Source organism: Lynx canadensis, chromosome A2 (assembly GCF_007474595.2).
Source record: "Lynx canadensis isolate LIC74 chromosome A2, mLynCan4.pri.v2, whole genome shotgun sequence".
In the NCBI taxonomy this organism is placed as follows: Eukaryota; Metazoa; Chordata; class Mammalia; order Carnivora; family Felidae; genus Lynx; species Lynx canadensis.
The window spans coordinates 55,507,561-55,533,648 of record NC_044304.2 but is presented as its reverse complement, the minus strand read 5'-3'; the positions used below and the strand labels follow the sequence as shown (position 1 = coordinate 55,533,648).

The 26,088-nt window shown below is 53.2% G+C and overlaps 1 protein-coding gene across 1 annotated transcript in view; it reads right to left on the bottom strand.

The window, feature by feature from the left end:
* WNT7A (Wnt family member 7A) overlaps positions 1–25,811 on the bottom strand; it is a 63,858-nt gene extending 38,047 nt beyond the window's left edge. The window contains exons 1-3 of the mRNA XM_030307491.1: positions 25,729–25,811; positions 20,439–20,665; positions 1,604–1,875 (exon numbers count right to left, since the gene is read on the bottom strand). Of these exons, the coding sequence (XP_030163351.1) occupies positions 1,604–1,875; positions 20,439–20,665; positions 25,729–25,799 (570 nt within the window). The 5' untranslated portion in view covers positions 25,800–25,811. The remainder of the gene's footprint in view (positions 1–1,603; positions 1,876–20,438; positions 20,666–25,728) is intronic.
* Positions 25,812–26,088: the final 277 nt, after the last annotated feature.

Genomic DNA, 26,088 nt, shown 5'->3' with positions numbered 1-26,088 from the left:
AGGCAGCCTGCTGCCAGCCCGTGCTGCGACCACCACGCCGTGGCAGCGCGTGGCCAGCTCGAGAGCTAGGAGCACTGGGTTCGAATTCTGACCTTGCTCATTAGCTGTGGGAACCTAACCTGGGAAATGGGGATCATGATAAGACCATTCATAGGAATGCCTTGAGGATGAAGTGAGCGGATGCCTCCAGAGCTAGAAGGCTACCTGACCGACGAACAGGCTCTGGCAGAACAAGATTGGTGCCCCTTAACCATCTTTCGCCTGAATGGGCAGCTTGCGGCCCACACTTTGCCAGGAGATGTATGTGTTGGAGCCTCTGGTCATCTTCCTTTTCACCTTTTTCTGTATTTTTTAAGAGCTACCGGTGACTACCAGTTCTAAACACCCAGACTTAAAAACGAAGGGACTGCACAGAAAAATCTGAGTGTAAAATCGGAAGGTCCGGCCACAGTGGGCCGCATTCCCACAGAGCCACACCAGGCAGGAACCACGCTGGGCTCCTTGGTTCGCCATAGCCCTGTGCACGGTTTCCCTCGTTGTTGTCACTCCTGTTCCTGCCCAGCTCCTGTGGCCTCCTGTAGTGCCCGCACATGTCCTGTCACTGTGGTGGTCTATCCCCCACCCAGGTGGCACGGAGCCCTCACTCCCAATCTGCCCTGGCTCACAGAGGCTTCTCTATCGAGCTCCAAGCGGCCCCCAGACACTTTCCTCTCCCAGCACCTCCTGGGCCTGGGGGCTCCAGCGTGGGCTCCCAGCACTGTGGCCTTCACAGGCACTTATAGAGACCGCTCCCAACCTCAGGCCTCTGTCTGGGACAGCACCCAAGCCAGGCAGCACTGACTTGGGAGCCCCGAGACGCCTGGTCAAGCTGCTTGTGCTTGAATACTTCTTGGGACGGGGGGCTCACTTTCTTGGTAACTCAATCTGTTTCTCAACGGCCATGGCTTGTCCTCACACCAGTAGGACCTGCCTCTCTGTGACACCCCCCACCCATGGGCCCTCACTCTGTACTCTGGGCCTGAAGACCCATGTGCCCCCTTGCCTTGGGACAGCCAGCTCCTCATGGGAAGAGATGTCCAGCCCCCTTTCGATCCCAGCACCTCCACTAGAAACATTCCGAAACATCCCTGACTCTCTTCTAAGCTGAGCCCAGAATCCAGGAGGACCTCAGGAGGCAATAAAGACAGAACAGTCACCCATATCTTGACTAAGGTGAGCAAGGACATTTCAGTGGCCCCGGCAGCTGCTCCACAGGGATGATTCTTACTGAACTCACCTCACCTCCTCCCCACAATCAGAGATCTGTATAGCTGATTTTGTGGGCCCAAGGATAAGACATCACATCCGTCCCTCGTTCCATCTTGCCAAGTTCCATCCAGTTTGTTTTACCAGAGACTCGGTTATTCAATCTCTCCAGTAACTGACACGCTCCACGCCATACCCAGATCCTGACCAGCAGCAAATCGACGACAGAGTCCAGCCGAATGAGGCTGAGGGCAGAGCCCTGGGGCTCACCACCAGACACCCAACACCAGCCGCTAGGAATAAGCTGTTTCACAGCACATCTGCCAGAGCCGCCCGGCTCCCCTCCCTGGCTGCCTACCTTTCGGCCCGCCTCGTTATTGTGTAAGTTCATGAGAGTCCGGGCATTCTGCTTGATCTCCCGGGCATCCACAAAGACCTTGGCGAAGCCGATGCCGTAGCGGATGTCGGCAGAACAGCCACCCCACTTCCAGCCCTCGTCCCGGTGGTACTGGCCTTGCTTCTCCTTGTCGCAGCCACAGTCACTCAGGTTGCCTTGGGTACAGGCAGCTGTGATGGCGTGGGCCACACCGGCGGCAATGATGGCGTACGTGAAGGCAGCCTCCCGGCTCCCTGCAGGGAGAAGAGTGGAGAGACTGGGGTCAAGTCCGGGGCACCCTGGGAGAAGGCCAGCCTGGATAAGAAGGGGAGCCGAGCTCACTGTAATGCTCTGCAAAGACGGACTGAGTGCCTACTCTTCCTCACCCCCCGAGAAAGCTCCGTCTGGGGCCGATGACAATGCCCGACACCCGCCAGCATGCACACACCCATTCAATCCTGTCACTGAATGCCCTTGGGGTGTCAGCTGGGCGGCGCAGGGGTTGTCCGGCTTCCGGAGGGTTGGATGAGGGGACCTCTCTGTCGATTCCCACCCACTCCCCGCCACACTTGATGTGGCTGTGTAAACTGTGTACACACTAACGGCAACACACTACAAAGCGGCATTTCTTAAAACACCTCCAGTGTGCACAGGCCCTGGAGCCAGGGGCCTGGGCTCAGATCCCAGGACCGTCAATCCCTGGCTCTGAGACATTCAGCCAATGACGACTCCTCCCCGTGTCTCAGTCTCCTCAGCTGTAAAATGGGGACATGGCCATCGTGCCTTTCTCAGAGCAATGACAGAGAACGTTAAGAGTTTGTCCGTGTCAAGCTCTCGACTCCGTGCCCGGCTCATGGCACCTGCCTGACACAGCAGGTCTTGCGTTTGTGGTCCCTATTATCATGGCTGTGTGTCGCCTATAAGGCCCATCCCCTCCTCTTCCCCATGGTCCTCTCACTAGACTGTGAGCCTCTCCAGAGAAGGCTGGGACCTGGCCCCTTCGTGTCTGTGTCCTCAGGCATCATCAGTCTGATAGACACGGCAAGGTGTAGGGAAGGGATGGGGACTGCCCACAGTCAGGGTGGAAAGGGGCAGGAAGGAGCCTGGACAGGAAGGTTCGGGGGAGGGAGGGCGTTTGGGGGGCACCTTTCCCACAGGTCTTCCCAGCTGCGTGGAGATGGCATAAATCCTGTAAGGATTTACAAAGGCTCTGCAGGATGGTGCTAGGGCTTTAAGTGGGAGTAAAAGGGTCCTGAGTAGCTGGGGCACAGCAGCACTGCCACCCTGCCCCTTAATCTCTCTGAGCCTCAGTCTTTCCATCTGTAAAATGGGTCCGAGAGCAGCGTCTGCTGTATGGAATGAAGATGAACCCAGGCACTCTCTGGGAAGCCCCAGTGAGCCCTCAGCAAGTCCACTCTCACAGTGGGGTGGGGTGGTTCAGGGAGGGCTCCCTGGAGGAAGAGGCCCCACACCCAGAGCAGGCAGATGAGGCAGGGCTGACCAGTCATGAAGGGGCAGGGAGAGGGTTCCAGGGTGCTGTGATGCACGTGACCTCAGCAGTGGGTGAGGCAACCTCCAAGCTGCTTCGGGCCTCAGGTCACACTGATGCACACTCAGGTAGATGCCTCCCCCATCCACCCCTCATCCACCTCCTGGCCTCGCCCACCCGGGCTGCTGAGACACAAAGAGCCTGCCTCCCACCCCATCCCCAGCCACTGCTCTCCCACTGTCTGACTGACGTCGGCCTGCCCACCCGTCAGATGGCTTCGCTCTACCAGGGCGCTTTGCTCCGCCATCCCGTGCCAGCCCGTCCGTGGCACCCCTGTTCACACAGCGCCTCCAATCCCAGCCCCACCACTTCCGGACTGTGACTCAGGCAAGCTCCTTGTCCTCTCTGAGCCTCAGTCTCCCTGCTTGTGAAATGCAGATGATGCCAGTGCCTACCTGACAGGAGCTGCTCAGAAGGAAAAGGAGTGGGGGTGACCTGCTTAGCCCAGTGCCTGGCTCACCAAACACCCCTAAACTGGGCACTCTCTCCTTTTCACTGTACCTCAAGCTCGAACCTGGAAAAAGGCATTATTTCAGCACCTACCAGGTTCCTGACCCTGCACACATTATCGATCACATTAGTATTAGAAACCGTGTGTGTGTAACACGTGCCCTGCAGAGAACTGAGCACAAGGGAGCATCGACAGGGGACAGCCCCAGCGTGGACAGGGGACAGCCACAGTGTGGGCACATGCACAGGCTGGACCTCGGGCACGCTGGATTCCTGACAAAACGCTTTCGTTCTGTGAAATTAAGAAATGCTGTGTAAGATCGTCCGCTGCGCGGCCGGGCTCACAAGAAGGCAAGGGAACCTGTAGGGGCCGTGTGTTGAGGACAGAACTGATCACCAGCAGGGCGAGTAGGCATGGGATGTGGCCATCTTGTGTTGCTGGGCTCTGCAGAAAAGGGAGCTCATGAATTAAGGCCTCAAGGCCTGGTGATCAGGCCCTGGGTCCCAGAGGGGCAGGACATTGGAAAGGAGCTACTACTTGATGGACAGAATTGCAGAGAGGGCACGCTGGGAAAGTCGCTGCTCACGCACACACACACAGCAAAGCAGGACAATAAACAAGCTACCTGAGGCAGCACAGGAGGTGGGAGGGTAAGGGGTGAGGACATCAGAATCCTGGAAACTGGGAGCCTTGTCCCTGCCTTCGAGATATGGCTCAGACTTGTCCTTCTGCATGCTCAGGGGTTCCCAAGTCAAGGGGGAAGACTGGCCCCAGGCCGGTCATTCCCTAAGACCCCTCGAGAAGCAAAGATAAAGCTGCCAGGCACCAGCTCACAGGAGAGTATGAAACACACGAGGAAATAATATACTAGATTCAGCCAACAGTGAGATTAGACCCTCAGTGACACCAAAGGAAAGAGTAATGAGATGGAGAGCATAAAGAGAACAGGATGGGGGTCATTCCCGTTCCACCACTTCCCAGCTGTGTGACCTCAGGTGAGTCACCTAACCTCTCTGTGCTCCAGTTCCTCCACTATAAAATAGGGACGGCAACCACCCACTTTCTTAGGGTAGCTGAGAGGATTAGAAACACTAACAAAGATAAAACATTGAGCACAGAGCCTGGTATGAGAAAGGGGCCCCAGATACTAGATTTATTACGATTTCTATTCATGACGGTAGTAACAGTTTTTTTTTTTAATTTATTATTTTTTAAATTTACATCCAAGTTAGTTAGCATATAGTGCAACAATGATTTCAGATTCCTTAATGCCCCTTACCCAAGTAACAGTTCTTTATGAGAGGTTGAGGAGGTAAAGAGTAGGAGGCAATGTTGATCTTCATTTATGGTTGAAGAAAACGAGGCCAAGAGAAAGGTCTGGCTTGCCCTGGGGCCACCCAACGGGTGGGCAACAGAGCTGAGCTGCCGACTTGGCCTCCAGACACCCCATATAGATCAAGTCTGTCCCCAGGGATTAAATGGCCGGAGGTGCCACAGCAGCTGAAAGGAGACTGTGTCCCCTTTATCAGACCAAGAATGGAGTATGCAAATTGAGGAAGGCGGGGGGGGGGGGGGGGGGGGGGGGGGGGAGCCAGGCCGGTCATCTGAGACTTGCCCTTCTCCCAGACTCCTCCCTGGAGGCGGGGCCAGGGGCAGGGTGAGGAGGGGTGGGACCAGCGTCCTTTGTGGTAATTTTGTGTGCAGTGCAGGTGACCTGCCCCTGGTCCCTCTGAGCCCCCTGAGCAGCGCACACCAATGCAGGTGGTGAGGGGCAGACAACGAACTAAACACAGCTTCTGTTCCCAGGTACCTCCACTTAGGTCGGGGAAGCACAGTTGAACCCCCACACAGTTAACTCCCCTAAGTTCAAGGTGGACCCCACCCCCCCTCCCCGCTCCACAGTGAAGTCCCATCATGGGCCATGGCCTGCCCCTCCCCGCCAAGCTGGCCCTTACCTCAGCACCCACTGCCCCTGAAAAGTGAAAATTGTGGCTTAAGAGTTCCCAGGGACCCAAGTACTGGCTGCTCAAGCCCAATGCCTCGGGGTGCTAAAGGGTCACTGTGAGCCCTGCCATTGACCTTGATGTGGGCCTTGCCCGCCTATATTAGACTGGCACTGCCTGATCCCCCCTCCCTTTCTCCCCCACCCCCCACCTGACCACTGAGGAAACTGGCCTGTGCATCAGGCTACCTGGGTATCTAACGTCAGGCCTGTTAACCACTTTAAGCCTCTGTTGTTTCTTCTGTGAAATGGGCATAATGACAGCATCTATGTATCATGGGCTACTGAGCAGACTGAACCACAGAACGAGGGGAAGGGGCTGAGTACAGAGCCAGGCATGTAGTAAGTGTTCAGTAAATGCCAAGCATCGTTGTTGTTTTTGTTATTATTACCCCCAGGTCCCATTTTGCCTCACTGTGCTCCATAATGCCCCGAAGGATAAGACAGCCTCACACAGAGGCAAGTGGGTGGGGTTGAGCCAGCCATGTCTGCCTGCCCAGCCAAACTGCAGGTTCACAAGGTGACAGTGACCACATCTGTCTTGCTTCCATTGTTTACAACCCCCCCCCCCCCATAATGCGTGAGGGATGAATGAAGGAGCAGGTCTGTTTCCAATTTCAACCCCGCCAGGAGCTGGATGACCTTGCACGAGTCACTTAACCTCTCTGCGTCTCCATTTCCATACCTGTTCGTGTCACCTACTCTGTAGGAAGAAATATGTCTCACCTGGCACAAAGCTGGTGCTTAAATAAACTGCAGTGAGTATTACAGAGATTATAATTGATAAAATTACAGGCACACTGTTGGGAGATACAGAAAGAAAACTCCCCTCCCCCCCATTTAGTTTTTTTACATAGCCCTCCTGCCATTTTAGATTGATTTGCTTATTGTCTGTTCCTCACACACCTACCACTCCCATCCCCCCACTGGAATATAATTTCCTTGAAGGTAAGCACTCTGTCATGTTCCCCATTGGGTCCCCAGGGCCTGACACATAGTAGGTACTCGGTAAATTTCATTGCATGAATGAATGAATGAATGAATGAATGAATGAAAGCTTCAAACGGTGGCCAACAACTTTTATTTAGGGCTTATTTGCCAGGCTCCCGGCTAGGCAATTTGGGAAAGTCTGCTCACCTATTCCTTAGGAAAACAACCCCGACTGAAAGGTTCAGAGAAGGTCTGACAGGAGGGTGGGGAGCAGTGGTGAACTCAGCCCATTCAGCCTACTTCCTCCAAGATACCAGCACAGAGTTAGCCAGAAGCTGGGGTTTTTGAGGGGGGTTTTGGGTTCAGGGAGAAGGCCTGAAAGTAACATTTGTTGAGCACCTACTATGTGCTAGGCCCATACTTGGCTCTCTGTGTCGTGTTTCCCAACTGCCCTATCGGTAGACGTCACTGTCCACAATTTTACAGATGAGGAAACCGATGCTCTGAGAGGTAAAAGTGATTCACTGAGGCCACCCACCTACAAACTGGCCACAACTGGGATTCTAGACCCAAGTGTCCTTTCTCAGCCCCACCCACCTCTCTTCCTGGCTCCTCATTGAATCTGGAAGCCCACGGTTAAGAGAGATTCTTTTGGCTTAAGGCATGGATGCTTATCAAAATGCCTTTATTTCTGTCAAGAGATGCCATTAGGTTATCAGTTAAAACCTATCAACAAATAATTTATAAGACCCATTCAAGTGAGATGGCTTGCTAAGCTAAGAGCCGGTTTTGATGGCAGGGAGAAGGTAGAAAAGGATTCCAGAATCTTAAAATCTCAGACTCTCAAGGTAAGAGGCCATGTTACACTGCATCCATCCGTGGGTTCTTCCTGCACCCATCCCACGTGAGTAACACCTTGATTTATCAGTGAGGAAACTGAGGCTCAGAAGAATGACTTGCCCAGACAGAGCCAGGATGCAAACTTCGAGGTCACATGCTATCTCCAACCACTCCGGGGCAATGCCCTACACCCTGGCCATTCTCAGGGCTCCCAGGACAGCCCGTGTCTCAGCTGCTTGGGTGATTTCCTGAAGGCCACCTTGTTTGTCTCTTATGAGGCATCTGCAAGAGTGCATTTAGGGTGTCTGTTTATGACATCCTATGCCCAATGGCATAGTTCATCATAAGCATGGCAAAGTCATAAAATGCTTATTATGTGAGAGGCTCTTTCCTAAGCACTCAATATAGATCAACTCAATCCTAGCAACTGCCCTATGAGGTATGGACCATTACTATCTCCATTTTACATATGGGGAAACTGACACCTGGAGAGGTGACGCAACCTTCCAGGACTTAAACTTGGCTCAGCTCCAGAGTCGGACCCACTCTCCTGCCTCCAGGTCATGACACCCACTCAGTCCTCCTGACCCTGACCCAGGCACTTTCCCAGATCTTCCACATGGAGTCACTGAGCAGCACACGCTGGGCTTGGCCACTGCTGACCACGCGCCCTCCAAGAACAGACCCACCCCCCTCTGCCTGGAGAGTCTACCTGTCTCTCCTACCCCTGAGCTGAGGAAGAACCTCCATCAAATCTCCTGGACCAAGCCATGTGCCCTGTGCCATCACTCCACAGATATTTCTTAAGCACCTGTCACGTGCTGGGGCCTGGGGATACCGACAGGAGAGACTCAGACATGGCCTTGCCTTCATAGGGGAACAGACAGCACGATCACATCATTCAGTGGCAGCTGAGGACTCTGAAGAACATAAAACAGAGCAGTGTTGCTAGCCGGGTGCACCGGGGGTCGTGCCTTTAGAGCTCAGAGGAGCCAGCTATGCAGCTCTCTCTGTGAGGAGCCCGCGTGATGACCCTGACACAGAAGAGCCGTTGGCAGAAGCAGGAGAGCCGGGGGCACAGGTGAGCCGAAGCTCTCAAGGGCGGTGGCAGGTTCTGCTGGCTCCACCATCCTGCCCTGCACAGAGGCATCCTCAGAATCAGAGAACAGACTCCCAGAGCCGCAGACGTAAATTCCTCCTGGAATGATAGGTTCATGGAGTCCAGGAGACTTGCCCAAGGTCACCAGTGACTCAGCGAGACCAGGGGAACTAGAACGAGGCTCTTCTCCTGGCTCCCAGCATGGGGTCCCCACTCTCACCTCCACCACATCCTCCTTAACTCTCAGGGCACCCACATCTCCCGGTAAACTTTCCATCCAGAAGCCCAGGTAACTGGCTTTAGCTCAGAACTTGGATACAATGGAGCTTATCCGTCCTTCCTCCTCTCTACTCCTTATTCGGCTGGGGGGACCCTGAGCAAGGGCTCTGCCTCCCCGAATCTCAACTTTCCCATCTGTGAAATGAGAACCACCAGGAGGACACTGCCAAGTTGCCATGAAGAGTAGTGCACCCTCTGTGTAAACAGCCCAGGCCCTAGGAGGTGCTCAGGAAAGTGTTATCACTGAGGTGAACATGGGGAGCCCGAATGGTGCCCTCCACACAGCCCAGCTCCATAACGATCCCGGTAGGTACAGAGGAAATAAACTGATGACCAAGCCTGCCCGAAAGATTCCATTCCACCGCCCTGTGCAGCCACCGTAAATGGTTTGCACCGGAATATTATCTGGGTGTATTTACGGTATCTTACTGGAAACCACAAAGTGCATTGTATTTTTTTTTCTTTTGCTATTTAAAGCCAATGGGTCAGAGAGTGAGCAATCTGCAGTGACACGGGCTGAAATATATGATGATTTGGAAAATATACAGATGGAAAAAGGTTGCTTTTGCCAGTCCCATGGCATGGCAGCTCACAGCCCTTCTGGGCTCAGAATGCCACATCTGGCTGTCTCCATCCAGAGGAACTAGAGAGCTTCTCAGTGAACAACTGGAAGAACTGGGGGTGCTGGGAGTACATGTCTGGGCTGAGCCTGGCTAAGATAATAGGCCCTTAGAGCTGGAAACTGGGGGAGGGGCATGTGCAGGCCCCCAGTCTCCACCCTTCTCTCCTGCCTCAGTTTCACCTCAGGGTCTCTCTTCTCACTGGGCAAAGCCAGTGCATCCTGCTGACCGTCCACGAAGGGTCAACATCTGCCCCTTCCTGCCTCCATGCCTTTGCGCATGCTGTTCCGTCAGCCTGGACATGGTCTTCTTCCCATCTGCCTGGTGAGAGGCAGGTGTTTTCAAAGCAGGGCCCTGGAGGCGATAAATCTGGTTTCACATTCTGGTTCCACTTCCCAGTGGCAGGACCTTAGATGAGTTCATTGACCTCTCAGGGCCTCAGTGTCCTCCTTTGTAAACTGGGAATATAGTCACCTTCTTAAGGTCGCTTGGATGGTTAAAAAACCAAAGCACATGACAGAATCTGTCAATCCCTTATCCACACCTGGTAAGGGATCAATAACCAGTAGCTCTTACAAGATGCACTGTTGGTTCACCAGCTCCAGTGCCCCCTCTCTGAGGGACCTTCCTGATATGCCCCTCCTTCTGCTTGTGGCCCAGCACCTTAGCTCTCCTTACTTGGTGTCGAATTGAATTCTGTCTCTTCCCACTAGATTGTGGGGAGCTGGATTATTTATCTGCGTAGCCTCCATAGTTGAATGAGTGAATGACAGTGTGTGTAAAAGCGTGTAAGCATGTGAGTGTGTGTGTGTGTGTCTGTCTGTCCACCATATGAAAGCTGGAAAGAGAACATTATAACAAAAGACTCATCTCAAAGAATAGTGTCAGGAGAGCTAAAACCCAGGATGAACTGAGGCTTGCAAAAAAAAAAATGCAAAGGAGACAAAAAGTCCTTTGTTAGCTGCGTTCTAAGCAAGAATAGGGAAAGAATAGGTCTTTCGCTCAGGCAAGATGGCGCATTGTTAAGAAATGGCAGAGAGAAAGTGGAGCCGGCCCGCCCCTTGCTTCTGTCTCTCTCACTCACTGGGAAGGCCTTCGAATCCATCCTTCCAAGCAGTCATTAGCTCACCAGACGTGTGCTTTGGCTGTTTTCACAGCCTGAAATGGGTAAAAAGACGGAGCCATTTGTGTGAGGCACGGATTCCCAGACGAGGGAACCTAGGCCCAGCGGGTCACCCTGCTCTAAAGAGTGCCACAGGAGCAAAAGCCTAGAAATGCTTTAAAGTCATCCGGTGTGCAGACACAGGAGGGTGGTACTCCCCTCCCAGGGCCTGGATCCTAGGTCATCTGTGCCCATCCCTGGAAAAATTCCGGCGGGGGAGTACCAAACAGGAGGTCGTGAGTATCTGGAAAAGAATGCAGCCGTCCCGCATGTCGGGAAATCACCATTTCTTTGTTGACAATAATGCTGGGGACAGAGCAAATTTCTATATGTGCTAAGAATGTGATTATCTTCCCACATCCTGTCTCTCCCCTGACACAAGGGAAAGAAATTCTTCTGACAGCTCCCCTCCTGGCAAAGCACTGGCGGACTGATTCATGCCCACCTCTCTCTCCAGCCTCTTTCTGCCCTCCCTCCCCCACACCCTAGAGTCCAGGGTGTCCGGATCACACTCCCGACCCCCTGGCTCTGGGCTGGGTCACACCTGCAAGCCTCTCCTGACGGCTTCTCCCCTGCCACAGCCTTCCCCCCTCTAGTGTGGACCAGCCCATCACAGATGACCCCTGCAGGCAGCCTTCTGTGCTACAGTCTACCTGCCTGGTGCCCTCTCCTCACCTATGAGATCCCAGAGCACATTTTCTGCTCTGATGTTGCTGTCTGTCCCCACCAAACTGTGAGCACACTGAAGGCAAAGCCATTTCATCAGTCTACCACACAGAAGATTCTAGTAAATATCTGTGGGACCGATAAATGAATGAATGGCGGACACATGGTGGGGCAGGGGAAGCTTGTGGTGTGGGATCCCATGAGCATTTAAATTCTACAAATTCAACCAAAAGCACCTAGGGGAAAAATAAATAAAAACACTGTATGCGTGGGAATGTAAATTGGTGTAGCCACTATGGAAAAGAGTATGGAGGTTCCTCAAAAAATTAAAAATAGAATGATCATATGATCCAGCAATCCCACTTCTGGATACATATCCAAAGGAAACAAAATCACTCTCTTGGAAAGATACCTGCACCCTGTGTTCACTGCAGCATTCCTTACAATAGCCAAGATGTGGAAACAACCTCAGGGTCCATCAATGGATGAATGGACAAAGAAAACGTCATATGTGTGTGTGTGTGTGTGTGTGTGTGTGTGTATTTTATGATATATACATAAAATGTGATATATAAATGGGATATACATATATATGCATATACGTGCACGCACACACACACACACATATATATGTATATATATATATATATATATATATATATATATATATATGAGTGGTGTTTCTTGTGGGGTGGGGGGCAGGGGCTGCCTCTGCAGAGCATTCTACCAGATGGTCAGTGAGTCCAAGGTCAGAGATGAGTGGGTCCTTCAGGAAAAGCCTGCTCAAGCTGCTCTCTTGTCTGTAAGACTTTTCAGGGCCTTTAATATGCTGGTGGGCATTCTGGCTCCCCCAAGTAGGGAGCTCCCCAGTTTGTCATCCAGGGAGCCCTCCTATGTTTCTCCAGAGACGCTGGTGGAGGAAGGGAGCGGGTGGACAGTATCATTCTGCTGAACAGATCCTGGGAACGCGTCTTTTTGAATCATGCCATGGGGAAGGGGTCTTCCCTAGGCCTTGACCTAATTAGCATGTTTACCCCATTTGAAGCCAATGCAAAGGTGGAAGGGAGAGCCAACAGAAGGCCAGGCTAAAACGGATTAAAATGAAATGTGCGGGAATGAATGTTCAGCCTCGTATTGAGGTCAGAATGAAAAGCATCCACTCACACAACAGAGGGAACAGAGTGCTTCCTGTGTGCAAGGTACCACCGACCTGGGAGTCAGAAGATAAATAAGACCTGGGCCTTGTCCTCAAGGGCTCAGAGCAGCTGCTGGCACATAGGATAGAGAGGAGCTCCGGGGTCATGTGTTTCTTCATGTGTGCTCTGAGCACCTACTGTGTGCCAGGCCCTGGGTGGGGCATCCCAGGAGAAGATGCTTGACAGGCCTGGGTTCCATGGACACCCCCACAGTCAGGGAGAAGATTGATATTGGACACATCTTTGCAAAAGTAAGCAATGTCCCTTCTGAAGGTGGTAAGTGCTGTAAAGACATCAGAACAGATTGACCAATCTCAGGCTGGACAGTCCAGGAGGGCCTCCTGGAAGAGGTGGCATTTGGGTGGAGACCTGCATGATGCTGGAGCAAGCAGGTTACCTGCCATCTCTTGGCAGCTGCTCCCTTTCACCCTTCTCCTCTGCCTCCTGCTCCAGAGGGAGCTGAGGGCGGGTGTCTGCACCAGTACCCAGGGAGGTCCCCACATCCTCTGGTGCCCGTCTGTGGTCACCATGCCCTCCATGTACCAGGCGCCATGTCAGAGGCCTCCGTCTGCTTCCTCACAGAGCTGCCTTCTGGCCCAAGAGAGAGATGATAGCAACATCACAACTATGATTTCCGGAGCACATCCTATGTGCCAGGCGCAGTTCTGAATGCTTCATGGGGACTAAATGATCTCAGCCCATGGGACACAATCTATGGAGCAGACACTATTATCACTGCCGTGTGGTCAAGGTCCACAGCTAGTAAATGGGGAAGCCAGGAAAAGAACCAAGCGGGCAGTCTAGGGACTGAACTGTTATACAGTGCTGCACAAATGAGCAAATAGGGAATATGCCCTGGAGTAGTGAAGTGATACGAAAAATCTGGCAAGGTAAGGGGCAGATAGGGACAGGTGGTCGACGCTACCCATGGGTGTCCTCAATGGAAGGACAAAAGAGCATCCCAGCAGAGGGGACAAGGCAGGGCAAAGGCGTTGAGGTGAGAAGGGCTTTGGTATGCTTGAGGGTGGAAAGAAAGGCAGAGGGGCTGGAGATGGAGGGGAGAGGGGGTCTGGGTGCAGGTCACAGGGGTCTGTAAAGAACCAGGGGGGCCTGTTGGTATTTTATTCCTGGAGGAACAGTAAACCGCTACAGGGTTTTGCACATTGGGGGGGGGGGGCGGTGGCTGCCATGATCAGAGCAATGCTGGGAAGATGCTATGCCGGATGGCTGTGCAGCTGGGGACGCGGGGGTACATGAGGAGGCTGATGTAGCTGTCTGGGCAACAAGTCTCTAAAGATGGAGGTTTTGAACCAGGAGGTGGTGGTGGAGCTGGTGAGAGGTGGACAGACTGGCAGACACAATTCACAGGTAGAGTCAAAATGGTGAGCTTAGATTAGCAATTGCACCGGTAGCCTCTCCCTGTTCTTCTCTGCATCTCCTCACTCTGTTGCACCAAGAAAAAAACCCAGTGCATGCATCCCCAATTCGTTGAGCTCATCTTTGTCTGAGATGGGCATGTGAGCCTCCTGGGAGGGACAAAGGGATACCTTCTGATGGCCCTAATTTACAGGTGCCAGGATTTTAAATCCTGCACAACGTTGCCATGAGACTCCCTCATTCTACAGATGGGAAGACTGAGATAGGAGAGGTGAGGTACTCTCTCAGAGTCCTCAGCAAGGTAGTGGTGGGGCTGGAATGGAAACCTGGCCATGTGACTTTGATCCCAGTGCTCACTTGGTTGCCACATGGCCCAGCAAGACAAGGTTCTCAAATACGTGGCATCTTCGAGAATCTCAAATCTGGCAGGCTCACACAAGGAGAAGAATATCCCAGCATCAGAGAACTCACTACCCATCTCAGCTCTGCCACAAAACAGCCATGTGACTTTGGTCAGCCTCCGCCTCACTCAGAGCCTGAGATGAAGGTAGACAGACCTCCTGTCGGGGGGCAGATGAGGCCATACATGAGGAAGGGCTATCGCGGTGCCTGGCCCTCACGGATCCTCAATGAAAAGACAAAAGAGTGAACCCCACATGAGCCACCATAGCCTGGGGTGCTATCTGATCCAGCCTCACTCCCCTGCACCATGACTCAGTACTACTACCACGACAGTCAAACCTGAGGCAAGAACACACAACTGGATGGAAAAATGGGTAAAAAGCATGAACAGGCAACTCACAGAAGAGTAAACATGTAGAGCCAGTAAATATAGGAAGAGGGTTCACCTGAATTACTTCTCAGGAGAATGCAAATCAAGACGACAGTGAGAAAGCATTTTATACCAAATCCCTAGGCAAAAATGAAGTCTCGATAATTCCAAGTGTTGCAGAGGCTGTGGATCAACACTGCTGGCTGGCAGGAGTGGCACCTAGCACAATCACTGTGGAAATCAGGTTGACATTCATACCTGTGACTAGCAATTCCATTCCTCTGTACACACCCAAGAGAAACACATGCACATGGGCCCCGGGAGATGTGAACAGGGAGGCGTGTGGTGGCAATGTGACAATAAATGCTTAGAGGCAACCCAGATGTCCCACAACCAAAAGCACAGGAGCATAGATTAGAGTCTATTACCCCAGCTAAAACGAATCAGCAACAGCTAAAGGAACAACGTGGATGGGTTTTATTACTAGTGAGTGAAAAAAATAAATTCCAAAAGATTGCGCATAGGATGATATCTTTTCTTTATAAAATTAAATAGAACTAAAACCAAATAATTTACTTCTGGGGACTATATCAATATGATAAAACAGACACAAACAAGCAAGGAATGGGAAACCCACGGTTCAGGATAGAGAACGTATGGCTTGGTGAGGAGAGCAGGGGGTGGGGAGAGCAGGGGGTGGGGAGAGCAGGGGGCGCACAGGGATGCTCACAGGGGTGGATGTAAATTACCCATTCTTGTTCTAGATGTTGTGTTGGGTGCTGGATTCAAGGGGGGGTTCACTGTATTATTTCAGAAAAGGAAAAGGCTAAAGGGGGAGAGGTGAATGCCTTCTTAAGCCCCCAAGGGCCACACTGGGTAGCAATTGATAAAACCAATGTGGAACCACTATTGTGGCTTCCAATATTGTAGATTCCAATAATCCCTGGCATTCAAGACCCCTGAATAGCTGGCCTGCAATCTCATCCGAGACTTCTGACCCCCTGCATCTGGAGGCTGCAGGGCCTTGTCCAAGATCCTCTTAGCAATCCAATGTCCACATCTTTGCCCCACGGTTCTCTCCGCCAGGGATCGCATTCACTGGTGAAATTCTTCCTACCCTTGAAGACCCAGAGCAAGGGCCATCTTCACTGTCCAGTCCACTTGTCTCACCTTCACTGTCCAGTCTCACCTCTGAGCACCCACCACACCATCTGTGCCTTTCCCTAAAGCACGAACCATTCCACAATCTGCTTGCTCGTTGTTATGGGCTGATTTATGTCCTCCCCAAAAGTAATATGTTGCAGCTCTAACCGCCAGTATTTCAGAATATGGCAAGGGGCAAGAGGTATTTGGAGGTATGACTGTTAAATAAGTGATTAAGTTAAAATGAGACCATCATGGTGGGTATTAATCCAATCTGACAGGTGTCCTTGTAGGCAGAGGAGATTAGGACATAGAGACATCAAGGGCCCGCGCACGGGGGAAAGATCATGTGAGGACACAGTAAGACGACAGCCATCTGCAAGCCAAGGAGAGAGGCCTCGGAAGAAATCAAACCTGCTGACACCTTGATCTTAGACTTCCAGGCTGCAGAACTGTGAGAAAGGAGCATCTGTGTCTAAGCTGCCCAGCCTGTGGTTCTTTGTTACAGCAGCCCCAGCTGCCTGATGGACCCGTGAGCGGTGCCTCTCCCCCAAGAGACGGTCTAGGTGGGGCTCCCACGTCTGGCCAACAAAATCACTGCCACCCTCGGTCACTAATGATTGGTTTGGGATGGACACATGACCAAAAGTCAAGCCCTGTTACCTGATCCAGTCAGGGTGAACCCTAGGACTTTTGTAGGTGCAGCCAGAGAAAGGCTAAGGCTCTTCCTTGCAGTTCTAGAACCTGGAAGCTGCGGTGCTGGCACTTGAACAGCTATCTTGCCTCCCCAAGAAGCAGCTGTGGGGTTGGTAGAGGCCAACACCATCTCTGGTTCAAGCCATTCAAAAATTAGCACCATCCCTGACTTTCCAGTGACTTAGGCAGACATAAATTCCCCTTTTCACCTTGAGGTGGCTTGAACTGGGGTTCAGTTTCTAGCATCCCAGTGGCCTTTGTCTGGTTCACATCCCTGGCCCTCTCCTGAGATCTATACAGTAAAATCTGGAACATTCAGAAGGGGAGACAGAGCCATGAAACGCAGAGCTGGGGACCAGAGTGGAGGCTGAGGAGGCAGTGGAAGGCGAGCCTTTTGGTCCCGGTCTCAGCACGGGATGGATAACTATGCCAGGGGGTGGCTGCCCACCCCAACATCAACGTTCCTCTTCCTCCTCAGTCACAGATCCTTAGCTGGTCTCATAGCTACTCTGAATAAAAGACTACAGTTCCCAGCTTCCCATGCAGCTAGGTGTGGTTATGTGACTGAGTTCTGGCCAATGAGACGTAAGCAGAAGAAGTATGAAGGGGGTAGGCCAGGAGGCTTCTGGGAAGTCTCTTCAAAGACAACGTTTCCTGCCATCCAGAGTGCGGTCTTGATGGCCAGAGCTCCCAAAATCAAAGACTACACTCTTGATGCCTCACCTACAAGCAGCCTGTTGGCTGGCCATTGCCAGGAAGAGGCAACCCCATGAGGGTAAGAGCACTGATGAAGAGCCCAGAAAGATGAAATCTGAGGCTTGCTGCTTGGTGTCTTTAAGCAGGATATGTTTATACGTGAGGAAACCAAGGCTCAGAGGGGACGTGACTTCTCAGACCCAAGGGAGGGTCTCATCTTGGCCTCCTTTTCCTCTCCTCCACTGCCACCACCTTACAACTTCCCGGCCAGGGTAATGCCTTTCTAAGTGGCCCTTGAGTCGTTGGCCTCCCTCCATCCTCTGCAACTCACTTCCAAAGCAGATCCCCACAGCTATCACTCAGGCCAGAGCCACTGTCACCTCCTGTCTGGAAGACTAGACCAGACTCCTAACTCCCAGTGGCACCTCCACGGTTCATTCTGTTCCCAGCAGCTACAGCAATGCTGCTAAATTCAAAGTCGGATCCTGTCATTCTCTTGACCTCCATTCACTGGAGGAAGACCCAAACCCCTGATGTGGCCTGAGAGATGTCACACTGTCCAGGTTCTGGCTCCTTCTCTGACCTCTGAGACTTCCTCTTCCCCCTTGTTGCTGTACTCTAGCTATACCAGGCCCCTCACTATTCCTCAAACTGCCAAACACATTCCTGCCTCAGGGCCTTTGCACATGCCATTCACGTTGCCTAGCATGCCATTACCCAGAACTGCCATAGCTCAACTCCCTCATGAATCTAGAGGCCTTCTTTGACCAAACAGGCTGGAACAGCAGCCTCCAGCCATAGTGGGCACTCAATAAATAATTTGGTCAGTGTATGAGCTAATGAATGACATAATAAATGAATGAATTTTATAGCCACCTGTTAATGAATCTTCCAGGATTGCTATTAGGCTGGATCATATGATGTTGCCATTTTTGCAAGCCAAAAATCATTGAATAGTGGCTATTTCATACAGTATGACCTTACTTTGGCAGCTATGCCATTGTTCAAAATTCTCCAATTGCTCCCACCGCCTAGAAATCCAAACTTCTGAGATGGATGCCACACACCTCCTGGCCCTGGCTCCCACTCCCCTTCCAAGCCTGTGAACCTGTTGCCCTAGCATTGCTATACTATCATGGGGTTTTCTTGGGCTCCTCTTATTGTTTGAATTCCCTGAGGCCACCCAACGTGCAATGAATTCCCTCAATTGTACAATTCTAGCCAGCGGGGGGCTGCTGGACAGTAGGGGCTCCGTGTACCACAGCCCTCCAATGCACCCCAGCAGGCACTACTATAATGGCAGGCTAAGGGCTGGCTATTCCAAGGCTACAGGCTGTGCTGGCATAAACCCAGTCCCAGGAGACCGTGTCCTTCACTTTTGTTGGCCTTGGACAAGTCCCTTCTGAGCTTGTTTCCTCATCTGTAGCATCTCATATGTCAGCGAAACGCGAGTTTAAAATAATGCCGGAGCCCAGGCTTGGTTCCCAGGAACAGGGGGCTGGAGATGTGAGCAGGAGACGGCAGAAAAACCACAGATGCCAACACGACGGGGATTTCAGCGACCTGAATCGGAGTCCCAATTTCGTGTGAGCAGGGGGCAGCCCACACTCTCTCTGGGCCTTAGTTCTCCACCTGAAAAGTCAGCCCTGAGGTAGGGAAGAGGGAGAAGGAAGGGCAAGTGTTGCAAGGCAAAAGTCTAACCATGAAGATGTCAGAAGGGCACACAGGTGGAGAGAGGCTCTGCAAGAGGGGGCCGACATGCCCCCCTGCCAACCTCACCATGATGCTGAGCTCTTTCCCTCTCAGGTGTGAGTAAGCAAGGGCCTACAGAAGATTGTGACACAAGACCTGCTTAGGACCAAGATGATACTGCTCTTCCTTCCAAGAAGGAGGAAGGAAACATCCAGCGGTGGATGTGACAGGGGAGCCCCAACCCTCTTGGAGCCGGCGATCTCAGTGGGTGAGGAATGATTCAGACGGTGCCGAGTACTTGGCCGATGGGCTGCAGCTTCGTAGTGAGAGGGGACTTTAGACACCCGTGATCAAGGGAGGCCCCGGGTGGCCGGGAGGGAGAGATGCACAGAGAAAAGGGGCCCCGGTGCTGCCTGTGAGAAAGCATCTGAGGCAGAAGGAATGCGTGGTGCTGGGGCTCCAGCACAGGACCCAGCGTGGTATGTTTGGGAAACAGAACAAGCCTGGGTGGGCAAGGGGGGAGAGGGCAGATGGGGGCAGATGGGGGGCGTTTTGAAACGAGAGGAAGCCTCCATGGAGTGTTGAGCAGAGAAATGATGTGATCTGATTTTCATTTACAGAGGAGGACCCTGCCTGCAGGAAGGTCTGCAGGATAGTCAGGGGCAACAGGATGATGTGGGTGCCCGGGAGCCCAGCTTCGTGACCTGAGAGGGAGGATGTCAGGACACAGAAAAATGGCTGGATTTGGGATGGATCTCATCAGTGTCCACTGAATTTGCTGGTGTTGGGGCTGAGGGAGAGAGAGAAAACTCAGGGGTGCCTTTAGAGCAGCCCGGCAGGCCGGCTGAACCACTCCAGCCCAAAGACACTTGAGGCTGACTTATTTTCAGGGAAGTTCACAGCTTAGCAGCGAGCCTGCAGAATTCCTGGCCCCCAAGCAAGACACACACCATGACATCTTCCACAAGTGCTATGACCAAACCCCTTTCCACCAGGTTTTTGTCACAGTTGCTTTGAAAACCAAATGTGTGGCCTGACGCTTTGTGCGTGTCTGTGTGTATATGTGTGCAGGTGCACGTGCACGCCCGTGTGTGCATGTCCAAGCAACCCACAATCCCCACAGATCACAGGTTACCAATGCAAATGCCCACAGTGGCCTGGTGGGTCACATAAGGGGACTGGGTGGTAATAGGGAGTGGTAGGGACCGTGGCAGTGACTGGCCTGCCCTGGCTCCACTTGAAGAAGCTGCATTCTCAGTCTGACCCCATTATAACTATGTACACACATGTATAAGTCATCAGATCTGCTGATTTTTTAAAAGAAGACAGAAATTCATATTTCTAGGCGAAACAGTTTTGTTTTTTTTTAATTGGTCTTCAATTTAACGAAACAGCAGAGTGCTATATCAGTCAGTTAGCATTCAGGCCACTGGTTGCTGTTTTTCAACTTTGCCATAAATGATTGGGGGGATCTGGATTCAAATTAGGAAGCCAACCCTCACGAGGAGATCTGAATTCAAGTCATGACCCCATATTAGGGAGCATTCCCACACGGGGCAGGTGAGAGGGTCCTAGAGGGCTCCCGGGGGTATTGTGGTCTCCCACAGCCTGTGAGACCTTGCCTGAGGTGTCTGGGTGAGCACATACCCACTTTGAGCTCCTTCCCGAAGACCGTGCGCTCTCCCAGTGCAGAGCAGTTCCAGCGGCCATTGCGGAACTGAAACTGACACTCGTCCAGGCCCATTTGTGAGCCTTCTCCTATGACGATGATGGCGTCGGGACGGCTCTGGCAGATCGCCCGCTGTCTGGGAGCCAGGCCTGGGATCTTGTTACAGATGATGCTCGCGCCCAGAGCTACCACCGAGGAGAAGCCACTGGAACAGGGGACATAGAGAGAAGGAGTGTTAGGCCAGCAAGGTGGAGGGCAAGGCTTGCAAGCCCTCCCAGCGTGTCTGGCCCTGGCCACCGCCTCCCACTGCTCCCAGCAAGGGTCCCAACTTTTTGACACTGCACCCCCAACCCACACTTATTCATTTTTTTATTCCCTATCGGCACTTTTGTAATATATATATACAATATCAGTGAGGCTTGATTTCCTTTTAAGATATACACACACAAAGACGATGTATGTCACAAACATAATGTGCACAAAAGAAGTTGCCCTTGTATTTATGGTTGGGTTCAATTGAGATGAAATTTAAAATCATGCAAAATACAACCTAATATTGTCTAGGAATCATCTCTATGTGGTAAAACTGCAAAGTCAAGCCAGGGAATGGTAACTGTAAAGTTTCAGGCAGCAGTTGGCACTGAAAGGTTGTCCATACACAGACATTCATTTAAAAAATGGGGCGCCTGGGTGGCTCCGTCAATTAAGCATCCAACTTCAGCTCAGGTCATGATTTCATGGTCCGTGGGTTCAAGCCCCGTGTCAGGCTCTGTGCTGACAGCTCGGAGCCTGGAGCCTGCTTTGGATTCTGTCTCTCCCTCTCTCTCTGCCCCTTCCCTTCCTTCTCTCTCTCTCAAAAATAAATAAACATTAAAAAAAATTTTTTTTAATTAAAAAAACCCCACCCAACTGCTTGTACATGTTATATATACTCTCTGGTATGTATGTATGTGTTCTATTACAAACAAAATCTTTAAAAAGTAATTGTAAATAAAAGTCCTATTTACATAGAACTTCATGCCAACAGAGCATGTGTATCCCATTCTAGGCATGACCCACCTAGAGGATGCCTATGACGGAACCGTCTACAGTTCTTATGTTCCTCACTCATTCTTTACACAGATACGTCTTGGACCCCTATCAAGTGCCAGGCACCATGCTGGGACAGAGGCAACAGCCTGCCCTCCAGGAGCTATGGAAGGGGACTACACCCATTTCACAAATGAATAAAACAGACCATTGCAGACAGTGGTGGGCACTATGAGGAAAGTAAATGAAGACACTGTGATGGCATTTGGGGGGTGGCTGGGAGGGAAGAGAGAGGGCCCACTTTAGCTGGGGTGGTCAAGGGGAGCCTCCCTGGGGAGGTGCAGAGGAGCAGGGCCTGAATGGCCAGGAGCCAGCCATGGAAGAGTAATCTGGGCAGAGGGAACGGCAAACACAAAGTTCTGGGAGGGGAGCAAGCTTGTTGGGATGGCTAATGAACAGAAAGAACCCACAGAGGCTGTTGCCTCAGGCTCAGGGAAGGGGAGGGTCTGGGGAGAGGATCTGGTAGAGAGTAGAATTTTCTCAGGTGCATCAGGATGCACTGAAAGGCTGAAAGCGGGGAAACCCACAGGATCCCCTCCCTCCAGCCCCACGGGGGCGGGGGTGGGGAGGAATGCGGGATGCCAGGGCAGGAGAAGGGAGAACAGACAGACGGGTAAGAGGGGTGGTGGCTTAGCCTTGGCAGCAGTGGGGGAGGCTGCAGATGGGGCTGACCAAACTTGCTGATGGACTGATTGAAGGCAGAGCTGAGGGGAGGGATGGGGTAGGGTCTGAGGGAAAGACAGGCGTCAGTGTGACTGTTGGGTGTCTGGCCTGAGAGTGGGGCCATTTCCTAATATCAAGATAACCCCAGACAGGCTCCAGTGGTAACCCTGCGATGGTGCAGGTAGCCCTCCCTTTACACAAAGATGGTCCGCACTCTGGAGCTTTTAAAGAGAAGACCTCACCCCTGATGCCTCACTCTGGTTATAATAATAAGAGCTTCCATTTATTGAAGGTCACTGCCAGCCCTGGGCGAAGTGCCTCACACTTTCCATCCTGGGGCTCAGCTACAGGAAGTTGTTCTGGAATTGGAATTTCTTAAAGCGAGGCTCTGTGTACCAGTGGCCCAGGAGATGAGGTGATCCCAGTCCTTTCCAAGCACATAACAGACCACTCCTGCCCTCTTTCCCTTCATTCCTTCCTCACACCAGCCCTCTTCCTGCCTCAGGCTCTTCCTCCCTCAGGTCCTTACCCGTCCCCTTCCCTGGGATCTCTCTGGTCCCCTGAGATGTCCATCATTCTTGCCATCATTCATGTGACTTCAAGGGACACCTTCCTTGACCACCGCAGCTAAGGGAACCTGCCTCCACATCCCGCCCCTTATAACTTTCTATCACAGTCTCTGTTTTGTTTACTTAATTCTCTTTATGACTTACGGTCTTCTGAAATGTTTTAATATGCGTTTGGTTTTGTGTGCCCACTTTGTTCCCACTTGTCTTATTAGACTATGAGCTCTTCGGGGGGGCATGGAGGCTGTCTGCTGGTTCACTAAATGGCTACTGAATGAATGAATTATGGAGCTTCAAAAATATCACTCAGAATAAGTACCCGTGTTCAACACAGCAGGTGCCCCCCAAATACGTGCTGAATGAAGGAGTGAACTTTGGCAACATCCCTACCATATGCCAAGGCAGTGTGGCCAGTGCTGCTGCAAACATTAGATACCTGGGACCTTCCTAAACAGCCCTGGCCGCCAGGAATCACCATATCCATTTCACGTATCTGAAAACTGAGGCTCACAGAGACTGAGATCTGGGGGCCAGTGGGTCACAGATCTGAAATAGGAGACTCAGAAGAGCTCTCATTCATTCACCGGAGGCACTAAGAGAGAGTCTAAGACACCTAGAGCCAGACTATTTGAGATGTTTGAGGAAGAGGTGGCAAGTGGAGACGTTTTGGCCCCAAGTCGGGAGGAACCTGTGAACACTTGTGACCCCCAGAGAATTCCTACACCAGCAGAGTGTAATGATATATTAGGGTCAAAAATTCATAGGAACAATAATCTAGCAGCTAAGAGGTCAGGCCTAGGGTGCCATCCAAGCTTCCTTCACCTACTAGCTCTGTGGCCTTGGGCAAGTTACATCCCCTCTCTGTACTTCCGCTTCTCCATCACTAAAATGAGGATATTGATAATTAGTCCTCATCTGTCAGAGTGGCTGTGAAAATTAAAACACAGAAAGTGCCAGGCACATAGTATGTACTCGGTAAGTATGCTGCTCTCGTGGTTTTGATTATTATTGGATTTGCTGTCACAAGGGGATAGTGCTTGAGACACTTGCCCTAGCATCAGTCCTGAGCAGGGAGGAACCAGTCACATCCTGGGAGCTGGAAGGCTTCTGAAGGACCTTGGGACTTTACTCCTCATATCCATTTTACAGATGGATAACCCGAGGCTCAGGGAGCAGTGGGGCCGGGCCAAATTCACCCTGCAACTTCTTCTCCTGACCTGGACCTCTCCCTGCCCCAAAGGGCGACGTCGGTGCTGAAGGCCAGCGCCCTCCTCGCTCCCTCCCTCCCTCCAGGGCAGCTGGGCCCCCTCGGGGCCAGTGAGGTCTCCCGGCAGGCGGGAGGTCCGGCGGGCGGGGCAGCTAGGGGAGGTTATTTTCTGTTGTTTTCCCTTTCTCTCTCTCCCTTCCCTGGTCCCTCCGCCCCGTTTCTAATTAAAAAGAAGATAAAGCCTCACGCGGCCAGCGCCAATCAGCCCGACCGGCTTCCTGGATGCTGGATGCGCGCGGGGCGGCGGGGCGCGGGCCAAGATGAAGATTAAAGCAGGGAGAAAAAGAAAAGCCACCCAGACGCGGATGAATCAATAACACTTAAAACACACCCGCAGGCAGACAGAGCGCGAGCCCCGCAGCCGCCTCTCCGCCTGCGGTCGCCTCTCGGTCCGCGGTAGCGGCTGGCGGCCGCCTCGTCCGCTCTGTGCGCACCTGCTCGCACCCGCGGCTGTTCAACTTGCGAAATGCCCGCTCGCTCCGGAGACGCGGGGTGGGGAGAGGGGAGGAGTGGTTGTGGCAAAACACAAAGGCTCCGCCACACACACCCCCTCGCCGCAACCCCCGCAGTCTGCCCCCTCCCCAAGCCGAGCGGTCGGGGTCGGGGGGTGGGGGTGGGGGGGCGGTGGTCACCGCTGGAGGTGGGAAAGCAGGTTGTGTGAAACCTGCCAAGGTGGCCCTTCCTTTAGCGTCAGAACCTCTACCAATCCCTAAAGCCCCCCACTCCCGCCCCTCCGTGCTTCACACGCATTATCTCCGAAGTACAAAGGGTGACTGGCCCTGCAATTGCAGCTCCGAGACGCGTCCCGAGCCACCCCCTCCCACTTTCCAGCCAGAGCGCCGCCCTAGGCCCCACCTCCACAGAAATGCTGGAGTGAAGCGGGGAGGGCTGCTCCGCAGGCGCGCCAGCGGACTCGGGTGCCCAGTTTTAGGGGGCGGGGTGGCCCGCGTCTCTCTGGCGCTGGCTCTGCGAGCTTGTCTCTCTGGGTGTCTAGGGCCATCTCTCGTCCTACCTTTGTGTGTGTTCGTGGGGATGGGAGGAGCTGTCCCCTTGGCCTAGGAAAGGGCTCCGGGAGTACGAGGGTCCTCGGAAATCGGGTGGTGTCAGGACTCTGAGCAGCGGTTTGTGCTTTTGCCATCGAAGGTCCCTCCCTTTAGGTACCTGTTCCCTGTTGCACGGACTAGCCCCACCTGCCACCCCGGGACTGCCCTGACTCCAGGAGTGGCTGTGCCCGCGCCTCTGTGTACAGAGTTCTTCTCGGGCTCCGGGTGCTGAGTTCCTTGGGAGCGGCTGTCGTTCCGGCTCCCGGCTCCGGAGCTCCTTAAGGACCTGCTGTTCCTATGCCTGGGTCAGAAGTGTCCCTAGGAGGGGCTGACCCTTTGCAGCAGCTATAGCTCTCTTCAGAGTCCCCCAGGCCGGACCGTCCCTGCTGGTTGTCTCTGGTTCTTGGGGCTTCCAGACTCAGACATCCTCAGGATGGCTGAACCTCTGCCCGAGTCTCTAGAGCTGTGCGCGCCCCTGGGGCGCCCGCCTGCGGGGGGCCTTTGTGCGCCCACGGCTCCCACACCGCGCCCACCCAGCCTCCCCGAGGGGCCGAAGAAGTTGGTGGCCGGCGGCCGACCCCCTCCCCAGGCCACACCAACTTTGCCGGGACAGCGTGCAGGAGATGCGAGCGGCCCTTACCCGATCCGGAGGTAGACCATGCCCAGGCTGAGAAAGAGGTGGCCCAGGCAGCGCCGCGCTTTCCGGTTCATAGTCCCCGCTGGCCGCCGGGGCCGCGGGCCGGGCAGTGCTGATCCCGCGGGCCGGCCCCGGCGGGGCTATCAACATAGCCCGCCCGGGAGGCGCGGGCCGAGGCGTCCCCGGGGCCGTCTGTCCGTGCGCCCGTCCGCGCGCTCGGCGCCTGAGCCTCGCCGGGAGCGCGGGAGCCACGGAGCGGGAGGAGGGAGGGAGGAGCGAGCGCAGCGCGGGGCGACGCCGGGCTGCGCGCGAGCGGCCGGTGCAAGTGTGTGAGGCGCGGGGAGTGCGGGGGCGCTGCTGCCG